Raw genomic sequence first — 17,071 nt, 5'->3', positions numbered from 1 at the left:
TCTGGCAAATTTTTTTTTTTTTGGGGGGTTTGATTTTTTCGCATTTTGGTCAGAATAAGAGGTCAACATCGGTCCAAGATTGCAAGGTCAATGTAAACATCGGTCGGAAGGATCATTATTGCAACAACAAAAATAATCGTGGATTGAAATTGCAAGGTTTGAAAGTCGCGAATCAATCATGTTATTGTCATTATAGTCGTGCGACCAAAAGTGCAAAAAACTCTAAACACACTATTTTTTAAGTTTAATTTCATGTGGGAGCTATCTATTGACATTATTGGATTGAGCCGCACAATCTAGGTTGATTTACTTACTTGTGGTCCTTTGCTGATTAGAGTCACAACACACTATAACCCACACTTAGGAAAAGTAAACGGCACACTAATAATGCCTTATATCATAAGTTCGACAAAATTAAACTTGTCACATTCTAATACAAAAATCGTGCACCACCTTTCGAGGTAACAATCGTGTGATATCTAATTGATTACATAATTGCGTGATTGTTAAGATTTGGCTCCTAACTTAATGTTCCCCATAAGCTAAGTTACTAAAAATATTCCCCGAATTGCACAAGTGAAATTGCCTATAAACACATACCTTCCAAAACTTCCCTGGATAATTAGTAAGGAATCACCAACTGCCTCTCTTTGTTAATTAAGTTGGTAATTACTAATTAAGTAGTACAACCAAGCAATGCAAATGTTGTCATTACTAATTTCCCCCAACCTTAATCTATAATAAATCCATAATTTTAGCTGCTTGAAGTTTCTAACTAACTCACATGCAAACAAACAATCTTGGAATAGAAAACAGACCACCTAGGACACTTAATCCCGGCCCATATATATTAATATGAGTTGTTATACCGAATTTGGTTCTAAACAACGTATAAATTGTGTATTTTTAGTATTGGAATTGTGAATTTCTAGAATATAAAATTGTGTTTTTAAGTCAAAACACATAACAACTGTAGAAGGAAATTTGTGAATACAATATATGGTCATCAAATTCTAATCTATTAATATTGTGTGACTGCAGTAATGGAAACGAACTTATAAATACAAAACAAAGTAATCAATTACATATATTTTAACATTGTGTGTTCATAGAATACAAATTGTAAATTTTTAAAAGGTAAATTGTGAACATTTAAACCCGGATTCACAGAATAATTTGCATATTAATATGGAGTAACTTTAACACTCTTAATTATATATGTTACACCTAGGCAGAAGGACAAGAATTTGACAGGCTAGCTAATTAAGTGACAAATAAGTAAAGACATCTTCTTCTCTTGCTTATCTAATCATTCTCCATGGAAAACCCAGTCTGCAACCAAAAGATTCATTAAACTTTTTAGGGGCAATCAAGATTTTATATTATTGGGAGTGGTTGATAATGACAGCATTATTAATCTCTACATTTTAGGGTAATCTCCTACTCTAATAATTACTCTCGTAATATTCCTATTCGAATTAGGATCTAGCGAATCTTGATAGATGATTGAATCGGTGTGAAATAGCCAATGATAGTTTCTACCCGAGGCCTGGGTTTGTGTTTGGGTATCTCCGTCCTTTCTTATTAAAAAAATAAAAATATTACACGCGCTTTTCAGTTGAACAATGAGTTGGGTGTTAGCTAAACAAAAATTAGTATGTACAAATTGTGGTTAATGAAACGTTAATGGAATATGTACAAGGCGAGGTATTACGGAGGTTTGTCGTACCACAATATTGTCAGTATTATTAATTAGTGGGAGCTTAGCTGTCCAAGTCTCAATCACTTTGAGTTCAATGGATCAATGCTTATAACGCCACAAATGTCATCTCGCCATTGCCACTCTAATGCTCTATAGTGTTTAGCACCATAATTTCAAATAAATAAAATCATTTTATAATAAATTTTAGTCATATCAGCTGAGTACTAACCTAGTTGGTGATAAGATATATATTTAGGTCCACAAAGTGTGGAAATAAAAATTAAAGTTTACATCCAAAACCCAAGGCCCCACCTGCTCTTGATTATCATACAATTTATAAGTGTCCTTAATATATAGGATTCAAACCCAAAGTTGCCAACGAAGTAGGTTGCTCATTGGGATGCGTTATCTGTATGATCGATCTCAGATTTCATAGTAAATCACTAGATATGATGCATCTAGCTTCAGATTTTTCAAAGTGTCATCGATTAGTCGGGTTCAGATCTATAATTGCGTTACCAGTGAAGCAAACTGTTAACCTTACTTTGAATTAGTTAACTGACCAATTGAGCTGTATACGTGCTGGACAAAGTTAAGTATGGAGATGGGAATTGAAGAGTGAGTGAGTATGCATATCGAGAAAGGAAAGAAGCATATAGTTATGGAAAATGAAGGTGGTTGGTTGGTTAGAAAAGAGGGGAGTTACGTTACCCAAGGCACGTAAAACACCACATGTTTAATGTTAGGAAAAAGGCATAGCATGCATGGGTTTTAAGGTATGAGGGTCAGCATTGCGTTGTATTGGTAGATCGATCGGACATGGGTTTTAATGGTTAATCAATGAAGAGCCACCTTCTCTGTTGGCAAAAAGTACATAAAGTTAGGTTGGTTTTTAGCTTTGCTTCATTATTGAAGTTTGGCGCCCGTGATCCAAGTTAGTATATATACATATATGTATGTATGTTGCCACTTGTCATTGCTACATATATAGCCCTAAAGTTCCTCGATTTACCTGGAATAAATACTTACGTATTTCTACAACAGCTAAGTAACTCAATTTAAGTTACCTATAATAATAATAATTGATCGACTCAACTCATTAGATAGTTCTCACAAGGAGTTAAACTTGAAACGGTTTAGTTACTAAGTCGGTTGGAGTTGGCATCACAAAGCCTTGTATTATACTAATCCAACATGTACTTTTCAAAGAGATACTTCATATAATAAACACGTTTAGAGATAATGACCCACATAATATGAGCTGCAAGTCATTACATAATAAAATATAATATTTGTCTAAAACCATTGATTAATTTGTGATTAGACTACTTTGAGTTGAACACTAAAAAATTGTTATTCCTCATCACTGAAACTGATATGTATTGATTGATGAGATATGGGAATAGAGGAACAATTGTCTCTCCAGTACATAAACATTCATTTCTTGATTTCCAAAAAAAAAAAAAAGAAAAAAAAGAGGCCCTTCCTGTTGTCAAACTACTACCTAATTGAAGAGAATGAATTTCTGCAGAGCAAAAACATGATTTCTACAAAAATTGAATTAAGGAACAAGATCTTTCATTCTATGCACACATTACCTGCTTCTAGGATCTCCAGTTCATCATCAGGGATTGATACTCGCAGCAAAATTCATCTTGAAAAAGGAAAAAACTCGATTCATCTTGCAGCTCATCTCTCAGCCGCACTGTGTCTGCTTGGAAGCCATTTAAATTCTGCTCATAGTCATCCACTTTACGAGGATGGCTTACTTTTGTTCTGTTAATATATGCTGCAGCTCCAACCGTTTTGTTAACCTTAAATCGACTATGCTGGGAGGCATTGGAACGAGGGATCCATGAATTTCCACCAAGTTGAGGAACTCTTTCTTGCTTAGACTTTTCTTCAGAACGAGTTCATCGACAACAGCATCCATGAGTTTTTGGTTCTGCTGAAGTATCTGTAAGACAACGAGGTTATGTTTAACACATTTTAGTGAAACATTCCTGGAATTGGGATTCAGATGATACTATGATTTATGGAGCTAATACCTCCTTTGCTCGGTCATAGCACATGTTTAAGATTTGTAATGCCTCGAGATCAATGCCCTGAAAACCAAGATTTGTTAACGAATTCGGTCCCAGGCAAAAGCATTACTCTATATCTACAGAGAAACTAGTACTCTTGTTGTCAAGGAACTAAGTCCACAGATATTTAGCTTCTTTTTTCTTCAAGGGATGCTACTACACTCCCCAAATGGCGTCTCTTAATGGAGTTGGCTAACCTATGGGGGTAGCCAACAAATATGAAAGGTTTTGGCACCTATCGCATGTCCCGTCATTTGGGAAAATTTTCGGTGACAAATATTCGAGGAAAGTAGCATTTTACTTTTTTCTTAACAAGGGAGTCCAAAGAGAAAAAAAAAAAAAAAAGTCTCCATTTCTTCTAGTTAATATTTTTTAGAGAGGGAAATTCCTTACATTTATTTGATCTGAAGTCCAGAAGTTGGACAAACCATAATTTTTATCCGATAGACCACCAAGAACAAAAGTCCTTGCAGCGGACCGGGCAACGTCTGCACTCTCTGCCCATATTGTACTCAGCTGGAAGATTCCAACATGTGAGATATAAAATCATCTAAAGCATGTAAGAAAAGCATTTAGAACCTTTTAATAATACAGAATATAGGATAGATCTTCTTACATTGCCTTCTCCATACCAAAGCTCATCAGCGGCACGTGGTGCTAATTCAACAGTTATGTGATCCAAGAGGGATTGGCGGCTGCATAAAATTTAAATACTGAATGATTTACCAAATACATGTTGAAGATCAAGCAGCACTAAATCTTACAGGCAAGTCAATAACGAAAATACAAGGCTCTCAAAAAATATACCTCAGCAATCCTTCCTGAAACTTCACATGATCCATTTTCATTCGCACATAGCCTAGCTCCGTGCCAGCTCGTGGAGCAATGGTGATCTTCTCAGGGCAAGTATTAATATTTCATCAGTATCAGTAATTACACAACAAAAAATAACCAGGAACTATAAAAAGGGAAATAGTTGAAGTAAGAACATTACAAACTCAACATTCTTGAGATCAGGGAAATTTGCAGCAACAACAGCAGTAGCTGCTTGATTCACAGCTACTTGCTTCCACATTTCTGGGCTCCTCTCCTTTCTTTCCAGCATACCCCGTTCTTCTATTTGTGCAGCTTGTAACAAATCATCCGTAGTAATCTATAAATAAATAAATGACAAACCCCTGGGTTAAAGTAAAGTTCCCAAAGTAGCAGAGCATCAAACCACCAAGAGGCCATGAAAAAATCTAACAGTCTTCCCTTCAATTTTAGGTATGAGAATAATCAGTAAAATCTAACAGTCTTCCCTTCAATTTTAGGTGTGAGAATAATCAGTACTTATATTAAAGTATAGACACAACATTAAAATCTATTTATAGCCTGTTTAGTCCATGTCAACACATTCATTTTATACTTGAAAAACTTTGGTTAAACCCCACTCTCAATTCAGGTGTATGTAATTTCTTGGAGGCAATATGTGCGCCCCTATAATATAGGAAGTAACATGTAAGACATTTTAGAACCTTATCCTAATTTATATCACATTGACACATTCTAGTCATCAAATCTTCAACATAATTTACAAGGCAATAAGTAAATCAATTAAAACTAATCAGTGTAATATCCATTATCAGAAGTTGCTCATGAACAAGACACCTGAGGTAAGTAACCAAGTACTAATGCTTCTAAAAGACTATGCACTATAGCCCAGGAAAGTTGAAGTAGACAAGCAGTTATCTTAGCCCTTTCTATATATTCAGAGCCTAAGATGGCTAAAAGAAGTCGAGGAATAAAAAGGCGGTATAAATATAGATAGAAAATATTCTCTTCCTAAATTAGATCCTATAAAATCCACAGATACTAAGAATTGACTAATGACAAGGTGGCATCAAGTAAATATGTAATAACAAGCACTATATTCATAAAAACAATAACAAAGCTGCGCAGCCAGCTCTCATAATAATAATCTTCAACTCATGGATAATGGATTCAAAAGCCAATACCTCTTTTCGTCCATCCCTCATCATGCTGATAGCAGCAACCTCAATAATGTTGGCCAACTCCGCACCAACCATTCCATCTGTCATACTTGCAACAGCCATATAGTCCACATCTGGATCCATTGGTTTCTTACGAGCATGTACCTTTTACAAGTATTTAAAAAAAATACATGAAGAGAAGCTTAAGAGTAAATATAGTAGTATAAATACCAATTATACATTAAAAGTGTCACACCTTCAGAATTTCAACACGACCTATAAGACCAGGTTTAGGAATATAAATTTTCCGGTCAAACCGTCCTGGTCGAACAAGTGCAGGGTCCAGAATGTCAGGTCTATTTGTAGAAGCAATAGTAATAACTTCCCCTCTGCCTTCAAACCCATCCAAGCACACAAGAAGCTGTAGCAGAATACAAAAATTGGTAATTCACATAGGCAGCCCATATTCTAATCAGCAGAAAGGAATAAGTTCAAGTGTCCAAGACCTGATTCAAAGTGGCATCACGTTCTTGCCCTCCAGAACCTTTAATCAGACCACGCTCTCTTCCTACAGCATCCAGCTCATCAATGAAAACAACAGATGGTGCCTAAGATCCGCATAACCAGGATCATGTTATATCGAGATTCAATAAGGTAACCAAGTTTTGTAACATTTAAGAAAGGGATGCAATTAGAGCAGAAATACAACACCCTCACGCAGTTACCCTTCCTCTCAAAACCCCACACCAGAAAAGGAAAAGAGCAGGGGCGTGATACAAATTATCAACAACTCAGGTGGATATAAATATTGCAGTAGCAACAAAACAATCCCATGAGAAAGAAATGCATAAGAAGACAGAAATGAGGCAGTGAAAGGAGATAAAAATAGGCCTACATTTTCCTTAGCCTCTTGGTAGAGTGCTCGGACACGAGAGGCACCAACACCAACATATATTTCAACAAACTGAGATGCAGAAATTGAGAAGAAGTTCACTCCTGCCTCCCCAGCAACTGCTTTTGCTAGCAATGTCTTCCCCACCCCAGGTGGACCACAAAGCAGTATTCCTCCTAAAGCATTATCAGGTAATTGCTTATTAGGACAGTACAAACAATGCCAGACTAATGTGGCAAACAATGCAGGGGGGGGGTGCATACAGTAAAAACGGATAGACTATGTATAAAGAATGCAAACATCATGTATGCTATGAATAAAGAATGCAAACTTATTAAAAAATTAATGCCTTCAGTAGAGTCCAGTAGAATTTGATTTTGGGACAATGAAAAACCTATAAATAGCAATATGGCATAGATGAAATTATGGACTCTTTAAGCTCCTAGTGACTGCCTACTCTTTTGTAAAGTTCAATACACAATCTGCAAATTCTCAATAAGAATGAAGGCATTTAGGCAGCAATCAGCATTTGACCCTTTCAAATTGTTTCAGAAAAAGGAATTTAGGGGGAAAATGCATTGCATAAAATAGAATTTTAGTGAGTCTTTACATACCAAAATGCAATCACTTATATTGGAATTGACCATTTGAGTTTATATTATTGAAGCTAAACTGAAAATTTACAAACAGCAAATAAATAATGGAGTATAGAGCAATTATTAAGGTAACTAGTTTTACATTTATGAGTGATTAAAGCAAGGAGGCAATAAAATGAAATGCATCTGAGTAACTAAAAGATTTTTAAAAAAGAATATTTTGAAAGAACTCTAACCTGGTATTCTTATTCCCCGCCTGCGATACATGTCCCCATGGGTGAAAAACTTTACAATCTCCTCAAGCTCCAGCCGGATTTTTCCAAGCCCAGCAACATCAGAGAACTTCACATCCACGCCTGTTTCCAAATACTGGGGAAGTCTCTTACTGCGAGCCCTTCGAACACGAGCACCAGACTTCATGAATTGCATTGCCATCTTCATGTATTCATTTTCCTCACTTTTTTGTCCTTCCTCATCATCACCAACATCACCCTCAATCCCTTCCATTTCTCTTTCCAGTTCTCTAATCTTCTTTTTCTCATCAGCCTCTGCTTGCTGTATTTTTAATCTGTCCTCATAATCCCTCTTCTGCTTTCTATAATTTAAGACAACAATTCGATAAAATATGTAGAAGAACACAAGTCCAAGAGCTGTTGTAACATTCGAGTCGGTAGCTAACTCATACCATATCATTGACATCTTTTCAGAATTTTCTGCTGCCTGACGCAAGGAAGCCTTATACTTAGCCTCCTGAAGTTTCCTCTTGTTCTTCTTCTCTTCCATCTTCTTCTGCATCTTAATTGCATTTTCCATCCTCTCTCTTTCTTTCCTCGTCCTCTCAATCTCCTCTTTTCCACTCTTCCTAATCTCTTCCCTTACTCTCTTCAACTCTAATGCCTTCTTTGATTGCGGTTTGGGTTTCACAAATGAAAACATCCAACCTGGAATTCTTCCCAAAAACCCCAAATAAGGGTAGGTAACGTCCGTATTCTTCACTGGTGGGGAGTAGGCATTCATACAAAGTCCATCTATTTTCAACTCGTCCCATTGCGCCCAAAACTTGGGATCAGTCTCTGCTGAAGGCAACACGATCCTAACAACCCTAGAATCCTCCAAAACAGCCAAAACAACCTCAGGCCGCTGTTTTAGCCCTACACTAGGAGGCTTAATTATATGCCTAAGCTTGCCCTCCCTCCTCAAATCCAAAATTTCCGTATACGGGAGCCTACGGCTCACCGTAGGGAGACCTCGTGACCATTTCTCCAATTCCTGGGGTGTCAAAGCTTCCGACTTTTTACCCGAACGCCTCCTTTCGGAGACTCTAGCTGCTAACGAGGGTTTTGCCAGGGAAGCTGAGATAACAGTTAATGTTACTGATAGGTTGAGTAAATGCAATCGATTTTGACTGAGGTTAGATTCTTCGTCGGCTTCCGAGTTTCTAAAATTGCAGGAAATTCTTAACGGAATTACGATATTGCCATACACCGGCTTGCTGGGGGAAGGAAGTGCGGGCAGGAAAGAAGAAGTGAGTGTGCTCCGACTGCTCATCGTGAATGTGAGTGAAAATTTGAAAGCAGAAGGTTCTGAGTAATTACGTACACGTATAGTCTAAACCAGAACGATCTCCATCGACTCGGCTTCGCAGCTCAATAATCTCTTCTGCATTCTATCGACTCGGCCCGGTTTGAAGTTTGAACCTCCAGAGAAGCTCAGCTCAGCTGGCGGATGAAACGGATATGGCCGCCAGAGGGAAGGCGGAGAAAGACAGGTAATTCTGGGCTTAAAGAATATATATCTATGGGCCCAACACACTTTGCATTACTTCTAAGTTTATTTATTTATAATTTATAATAATATAATTAAACATTCTAAATATTTGATAATACTACTTAGACTTCCAAGTTCTAATCCGTCACTCACATAATGAATATAATTTATCATCTCTAGCGAGGAAGTACAGATTAAAAGTCTATATAGTAGAATTCCTCATAATATTTGTTAAATGCTCATCGACACTGAAAATATTGTAAACCAACACCTATATTCATATGAACAAATCTGCTCCCGGTGACAGAACAGAGTTGTCGTGTTGCTTTTCTCTTTCCCCAAAATTTTCAGTAACATACTGTGATGAGCAGAAGGTTCAGATTAACAGAGAAACAAGAAATAACAAGTTGATTTCAACCTGTCACTTTGACAGAATTTCAACATATAAATATAGCATACCATCTTTTGTTCAAGTAACCCGACCTAAGTGAAAAAGACTCCGCAAAATACAGATTCAAATCTCAACAGGGCACGATGTGATTACAATTGTGATTCATCTTGGAAAAGCAATGTATATAAAAGATCAATAGGATGTAGGAAGCATGGCATGATATAGTGCTGAGAATGCAACTAGACGCCAAACATTAAGTCCATGACTTTGGACACTACAGATTTGGCTGGTGCTGCGACCGTTCCAGCAGACTGTCTGCCACTGCTACTGCCATTCTGAAGGTAGTGTGGCTGTGAAGACGTTCTGAAGGGGATAGAATCTGGGGTTTTGCTCGAGGGTGCAAGGGGTAAAGGTACAAATCCATGATTGTTAAGCCTTTCGGTCAGGCCTTGACGTTGCATTGGATCCACTGGTTTCACTCCAATAATAAGAACTCCGTTTATTTGCATCCCATTTTTGCTAAGAGCTTTATGTGCATCAGCACGATTCTGTACCAGAAAAAGATATAATGAGAAATAATGCTATAAATATAGAATAACATTAAGGATGAACAGGGATATCCATCAGGAAGCATAGTCCTAAAACATTATTCCTTGTTATTTAGTATCTCTATTGCACAAGCCAAAGTAAAAGCAAAATAATTCATAAGGTTATGCAACAACTTAAAGCTAACATCACTAAATAGAATATCTGTTGAAAATGGGATACATTTTTTCAGGACACAGCTGAAATCAAACATGCAGAGACAGATTTGCAACATGTGCACATGTAAGAATGTGGTTCCCTTCTCTAAAAATATTTCAGTGATCAAAGGTATGGATATTTTAAATATGACAATTCTGTATGTCAGCTAGAAATAGCATCCACGAATCAAACTCCTAACAAGCCAAAATAACTTCTCAAACAATGATAATTTCAAGTACTTTTGGCTTGGATCAAACTATTTTTTTTTTTTAGAAGAACGCGGGAATATATTAAGACAAATCAGTAAGAAGTACATCAAGGAGGAAGGATGGAGGCAATGACCCCCAATCCTTACGGTCAGCCAAGAGTAAAGCATCCCTCGCTAGGAGGTGGGCTGCTTTATTCGCGGACCGTTTAGCAAATGCAAAGCTAACATTACTAAGATCATTAGCTAGGACGCTAATCTTTCCCCTTAACAATCATGGATTTGTACCTTAACAGCTAATAAACATACAGTGGCAAGTGGAACAGAGAAAAACCTGATACAAAATGTGCATCCAATTAGCATTCCGGGGACCAGGAATGTGTTTCAGAATAACACCACACTTTTCAAATTCTCGCAAAACTAAATTGGTCTCAGCTGGAGAAAACCTGCAAATGATGATTCAAAAAAATCACTACAATAAATAATCCAAAGAAAGAAAATATAGAAAAGAAAGCCTGTTGTCTAGAAATTAGTGTACGGTGTTATGAACAAATACACAGATCTAAAAATTAGTAGAAGTTAAAGGGCCCCAAATCACAATATAAATATGTTGATGCACTTCCCTTCAAAATTTTCTGATACTAGATACTCCAACTTTCTTACTGCAAAATTGCAAATGGCATCTACCTACAAAGCTAACCAGCTCACACTTCACAAGTTGAAATTCATTTTCTTGTTTAGTCATTTAATAATGGAGTAATGGACAGTTTCTAAGTAAGAAGAGAAGCATCAGATTTTACAACTAGCACCCTAAGAGTAAAGTCATTTTATGCATCCACCAAGGAAATAAAAGTGGCATGGTAGAATTCAATAGCAATTGGAAGTGTGACCAACAAACAATTAAACCCATACAAACAAGTTTGCAGGCAATACCAACTTTACCACCACGAAGTTCTTCCAATACACTAATAGTAGCATTCTCATGTCAAACAATATCAAGTCTCTCTAAAAGCAATACAGACAAAAGCAGAATTACAATTAAACAAATAAGGGATATAAAGGCATACCCATATACAGTGACCCACTCCTCCTCATCCAGGTTACCCACGGGTATTGAATTCTTCTTTATCTCTGGCCTTGCAACTTCCCTTGGTGGAGGTAGCATTATTAAAGCACCAGGCTGAACCACCCCTTCCACCGGTGAGCCCTTCCCCTTATCATCAGGCTCGGCACTACCCCCACTCTTGGCAGGTGACCACCAACTTGAGCTCGCAACAGGATTATGTTGACTCTGATGCTGGTCCCTATTTCCCATTACAGCATATGCCGTGCTTGCCTCAGACTTGTTACTCTTAGGAGTCCAAAAATCCCTACTAGCACCTTGAACTGGTGTCCTAGGATCAGATTTCCCCTCCGAGGACATAGGATAATCTGGAATCCCAGATTCCGGAGAAAAGTCAGACCGGTCTTCAAGTGTGAACATAGGGGGTGGCGGGAGATCAGAATTCGAAAAATTCTCTCGCCATAGAGCCGAAACAGCTGCTGCTTGACCTGGAGTCGTAAATTTACCAGACGATTTTCGAGAAGAAACAGGCGTCGCTAAATCCTGGAAGAACAATGACTGCCTTGTAGATTTCGGCGTTCTCTGCACCGTTGAATTCATTTCCCTATACACTACCTACAAGTAAAATTGATCACTCATACACGCTTAAAGCCACACAAACAGGAAGCAAAAACGCAAACAATAGTGCTTACTACGAAAGCAAAGCAGAAAACAAAACAAAAAATCAATGAAAATCAGCCAACAATGCAAAAACAATTCAAACTATCATAGCTCAGGCCACTCATATCATATCATATACTAGTAAATAAGTAACACAGAATTTACCTGAGAATTCATATTCCAATTTCGAATCAACAATTAAATTGATGGTTGATAAAGGGACGGAGAGAGATAACGTACCTGAATATGGCGAAGGAGTTGAAGGAAAGCTTGAAAGCGGGGAGTTCAGTAGGCAATTATATGCGTTTGCCTCGTCTAAGTTGCTGACACGCGACTGACGCGACGATGGAAAAACCCTAGGATTTTGATCTGGGATTTCGAAAGCGCTCCCACTTTGAAGCTCTGATAAAATGACTCCTGATAACCTTGTCATAATGTCATTGCGCTATACAGTACTTTATATGCGGGGTGTTTGCGTCTTTGTACCCCGACAACTCAAAATTTCAAATCTTTGCCAAAATGCATTAATTTGGATTTTGGAATCCTAATCAATTTTCTTTTTATTTTTCTTCTTTTTTATTTTTCTTATTCTTTTTATTTTTCTTATTCTCCTAAAATGTTACGATGACATATATGAGATGATGTAAATTACGATAATTTAGTAGCTTAGCAGACATTATCAAATATTAGTGCGTACAAGAGATGCACAATCCCCACATTGTCGTTGCCGAGCTTCAAACTTTAGTCGTCTTTTTCTTTTTCTCTTTTATTACAACTAATAATTGCCTAAAGAGTAATGATATTCGCCCCACTAAAATTTATTCTCCTGACATTACACTATTTGATTGAATACTTTTTTTTCATTAAATATTTGTGATGTCAGCTAATTCATGGGCACCCCTTAAATATAAGATACAAAATCCATGTTCTTTGGTGGTTGATTTTCACCGTCTGAGGTCCAGTCATCCATCCAATATGACATTGTCCGAGTTGAATGTGATTTTGGTGTCAATGGTTGATAGATTAGTAGATTACCATTGATATGTTGTCTTTTTCATTCTCATTGTTTTGTATTATAATTTAAGAATTTAGGAGGGAAAAAATTATGAGGGATAAAAAGTTTTTTCTTTTTAACGTCACCCTGACATTTTCAAAATATTAAAATCTCAAATATTTTACTTAAAAACAATATAACTTCCAATTTGCAAAATGATTGACTTTCCTAATGAATCAAAATGCATGCTCAAGCGCTTGCTCAGACAACCGTTTCTATGTCTGTCTCGGGGGTTTGGACTGGTGTTCCACCGGTTTGTATTGCGCACTTGGTTAATCAGTAATGGAAAGTTTTTTCTTGAGTTAAAAAAAAAAAAAAAAAAAAAAAAAAAACATGCTCAAGCTCGACTTAATAGTCGTGGAATTGCTCCCACAAGTTAAGAATATAAGCCGTCGTTGTCTTCCTCTTCTCAAATCTTAAAAAATGATCAACTATAAACCACCTTTAATTTCGTACTTTCTTCACTATTTCTCCTAACGCATTGAAAGCCCATAATAAATAACTCAAAGCTTCACTAGTAGTTGGACTAGGGATGGCAATGGGTCGGGTGTGGGTCGGGGAGGGCTACATCCATCACCCGACCCACCTTATATTTTCTCCACCCACCCCCACCTCCAACCCGCATCGGGTGGACTTTTTCAGAACCCACCCCACCCCCACCGGGTGCGGATGCCCACTACGGGTACCCACCACTTATCATCTTATTATGTTTTTCAAAAAATAATATTTAAATTATTTAGACATAATAAAAAAAATAAAATCCATTAGTGATACTAAAACATAAATAATGGAAATATTTAAATATAATAACTAAATTGTTAATTTTTAAAAATAAACTTAGTAGTTTTGATATAAAAAATAGTAAAAAGATACACGAAGTTATATAAACTATTATAAATAACTACATATTAGTACTTATTTTACTATTATATATACACACACACACATGGTGGGTCGGGTGGGGTTCTAGGCGGGTCTTGTACATAGAACCCGAATTCAACCCGACCCACCGTAGGTTTTCTTTTTTAAGACCCACCCTCGACCCATCACCCAAAAAAACCCGATCCATGCGGGATGGATTCGAGTGGATATCCACGGGTCGGATTGAAATTGCCATCCCTAAGTTGGACTTGCATCAATCTCAATCCTATACTTTTAACCCCTAAACCATTATGCTTGCAAGTCATGAACGACACCACCATTCAACAAGCTCTCAGCCCTATAAGAGATGATGAAACAAATGAATTGAATCGGTGGTGGTAACTGGACCAATATGGGGCAAATATGGAGTGTGGGCCTTTATTTTATTTTTTTTTTCAGAATTTTTTAGCTAAAGAGTGAAGAGACTAAATGCAGGGCATGCAATAAAAGCAGGCCTACTTGCTCAATGTTTGGTCCACTCACCTAAATACAACTATGATTGATCACACACCAATTTGTGGACCATTATTTTAAGTTTTTTTTTTTTTTTTTTGTTGAATGTATTTGTTTGAAAACATTTGAAAGGAGGAAGCCCGGAAACAACAACGGATGGAAAAATCAATCTAATCAGCATTTTGTTCCTTAATTAGGTCTGTTTCATGCGAATAAAAATTAGTCTGAGTATAGTACAGACTTAAAGTGCCTCCTACAATTAGGACTTACTCAGAACACCTCATGATCTAATAAAAAAATAACTAATGAGACAACACCATAGTCGAGCTTGAGGTATGTGGATTATATTCTTGTGGCTGAAAGACATCTCGAGACCGTAAAGTCTTATTTTCTTATCATTTTGTATTTTTTGTACCGATAGGTTTGATTTTCGTTTATCAAATCTTTTGAGTATTTGGTTATATCAATCACCATCTTTCTTTGTATGTTTTGTTTGTTAATAAAGGTATAGTAGATTTGTATTGTTTAAACAAAATGATGTATATAAAAAAAAAAAAAATGTTACAGCTACTAAATATTTTAATCATCAATCCATTTCAACAAAGTAAAAAGCTATAAACCTACTCATTTGTCACAAAGAAGTCAACCTTTAGCTGCTACCATGTTAATTACAGTCAACTTTGGAATAATGCATGCCTATTCACATCATCTTATTGGTTACTACATCCTCATTACTAGTTGGCTAAATATACCTACTTGTCACTTTGCTTTAAAAAGCAAGTTTTGTTAAGAGTAACTGAGTGGGTAAAGCATATTTATCGTGTTAGAAGATTATAAATTTAATTATTATTAATTTATTTTGGTCGAGTTTATTATTGCAATGGGTATTCTTAAATTATTGCGATTTTTTTAATACACAACCTTTTAATTTAATAGTAATATTACATATATTGTGTGTTTTATCTCGACCACTTATATAATTTGGAGGTTATATTATACATAAATTTTTAATATTAGGAGTACACTTAGGGGGGCATTAGATTCAAGTTATATTAGATAACCAATGTTATATTTGCTTGATAATATAAGATTATAATGTTTGGTTCAAGTTATGCAAATTTTTTCGAGATGGTAACATAACCTCAACATAAAATTTGTAGCTATTGCAAGGGTGTATGAGACACCCTCTCCGTTCTTAGTTAGGTATATATTATCGCATTCCCTTGTCTTGTTGTTAATTTTGTCCTTTTAATCCAATGCCTTAGTTAATTATTGTTCAAGCCCTTAGTTAATTAATTCTAAATCATTTATTTCTATATTTTACCATTGTCTTATTTATTTTAATTTTGAAATTTATTCATAAAATAGGTTAATGGTATTCAAGTAAAATAATCGTCATAATATTTATTTATTTGTATTTTTTTTAAATTTCAACCAAACATATTGATATTACATATAATACATCAATCTTAAACCAAACACAAAAATTTAAGATTCTCAGCAATCTAACATTCCCTAAGATAATATAACATTTCGTGAACCAAACTATCCTTATTATATTGTTTTTGTTTTCTTTAAAATCCACCGGCCATGTGACATGAAAACGTGACAGAGTGGATTCCATAAGATGAAAGTGACTTCTTACTACACTTTTTAAAATTTCTACTCTAACCTTCACCGACCCCCTTTGAATTCAATGAAGCAATTACATAGTCTTGCCATATTATAAAAAATCTTGTTATATTTAATATAAATATGTGTATTCTAACCACGTACTATCCAGATTTATCGATGACATGAAAATTTTAAGGACACCGTGTAGGGTACTTCTCCTTTTGATTAAAAAAAAAAAAAGAAAAGTTTTTCTATTGCTGAATCTAATTTAAAAAATAAATAAATTAGAAAGGAAACATATAGAAAGAAGAGACAAGGAAACCAAGCCAGATTTGTGAGGAATGGCTTGAGAGTTGCATGTAAAAGGAGCCATACATACATAAAATTAAAGCTAGGGGAGGCTGTGCACAGTACAGTACACCATAACACCAATAATGGCATTCATCTTGTTACCAAAAATATATTATATATCCAAAAACAAGGTGCAGTGCAGTGCAGAAAATGCAGTGTGAATATTATTCATGTCATGTGCTGCTTCCCCTCCTTCACATGCATGCATGCTTTTCTATATACGTTCCTTGTTATTACAATATTATTATATATGCACACTGTATACTACTCATTATATACTTATATATAACAAATAATTTATTATAAAAGTCTCTTCCAATTCCAAGCTGATCAAAACAACGTTGATATAGTCCACCGCCCCTCGTCGCCGCTCCTCCACACTCCATACCAAAAAACACATGCACACGTCGCCGCCGTCTAGCTCGATCTGCCCCATGCATCCCCGATTATATATATGTGCGTATGTACATACATTGTACTTTCAAGTACTGTTTATATTTCTTTTAATTTTATAGCAATAATTAATAAGTGATTTGTGAGTTCTTTTGTAATAATGGGAGAAACTGTAACTACTATTTAAATATGTGCATTATTAAATAAT

At 36.0% G+C, this 17,071-nt stretch overlaps 2 protein-coding genes across 2 annotated transcripts; both read right to left on the bottom strand.

Moving 5' to 3' along the window:
- Positions 1 to 3,052: 3,052 nt before the first annotated feature.
- LOC109187840 (probable inactive ATP-dependent zinc metalloprotease FTSHI 2, chloroplastic) lies at positions 3,053 to 9,029 on the bottom strand. Its single transcript, XM_019338195.1, has 11 exons — positions 7,484 to 9,029; positions 6,655 to 6,827; positions 6,266 to 6,367; positions 6,016 to 6,180; positions 5,784 to 5,924; positions 4,781 to 4,939; positions 4,594 to 4,679; positions 4,403 to 4,481; positions 4,180 to 4,302; positions 3,751 to 3,807; positions 3,053 to 3,659 (listed from the first exon to the last, which is right to left on the bottom strand). Exons 1-11 carry the CDS (start codon positions 8,793 to 8,795, stop codon positions 3,468 to 3,470), a joined length of 2,589 nt encoding a protein of 862 aa, XP_019193740.1. The 5' UTR covers positions 8,796 to 9,029; the 3' UTR covers positions 3,053 to 3,467.
- A 366-nt stretch (positions 9,030 to 9,395) lies between these two features.
- On the bottom strand, positions 9,396 to 12,477 carry LOC109188432 (nuclear pore complex protein NUP35). The gene is made up of 4 exons (XM_019339112.1): positions 12,318 to 12,477; positions 11,422 to 12,032; positions 10,689 to 10,800; positions 9,396 to 9,953 (listed from the first exon to the last, which is right to left on the bottom strand). The coding sequence occupies exons 2-4, from the start codon at positions 12,015 to 12,017 to the stop codon at positions 9,645 to 9,647; spliced, it is 1,017 nt and encodes a 338-aa protein (XP_019194657.1). The 5' UTR covers positions 12,018 to 12,032; positions 12,318 to 12,477; the 3' UTR covers positions 9,396 to 9,644.
- Between the last annotated feature and the right edge of the window lie 4,594 nt (positions 12,478 to 17,071).

Source organism: Ipomoea nil, unplaced genomic scaffold (genome assembly GCF_001879475.1).
Source record: "Ipomoea nil cultivar Tokyo-kokei standard unplaced genomic scaffold, Asagao_1.1 scaffold1421, whole genome shotgun sequence".
Lineage (NCBI taxonomy): Eukaryota > Viridiplantae > Streptophyta > Magnoliopsida > Solanales > Convolvulaceae > Ipomoea > Ipomoea nil.
This window is presented reverse-complemented; position numbering and strand designations above follow the sequence as displayed.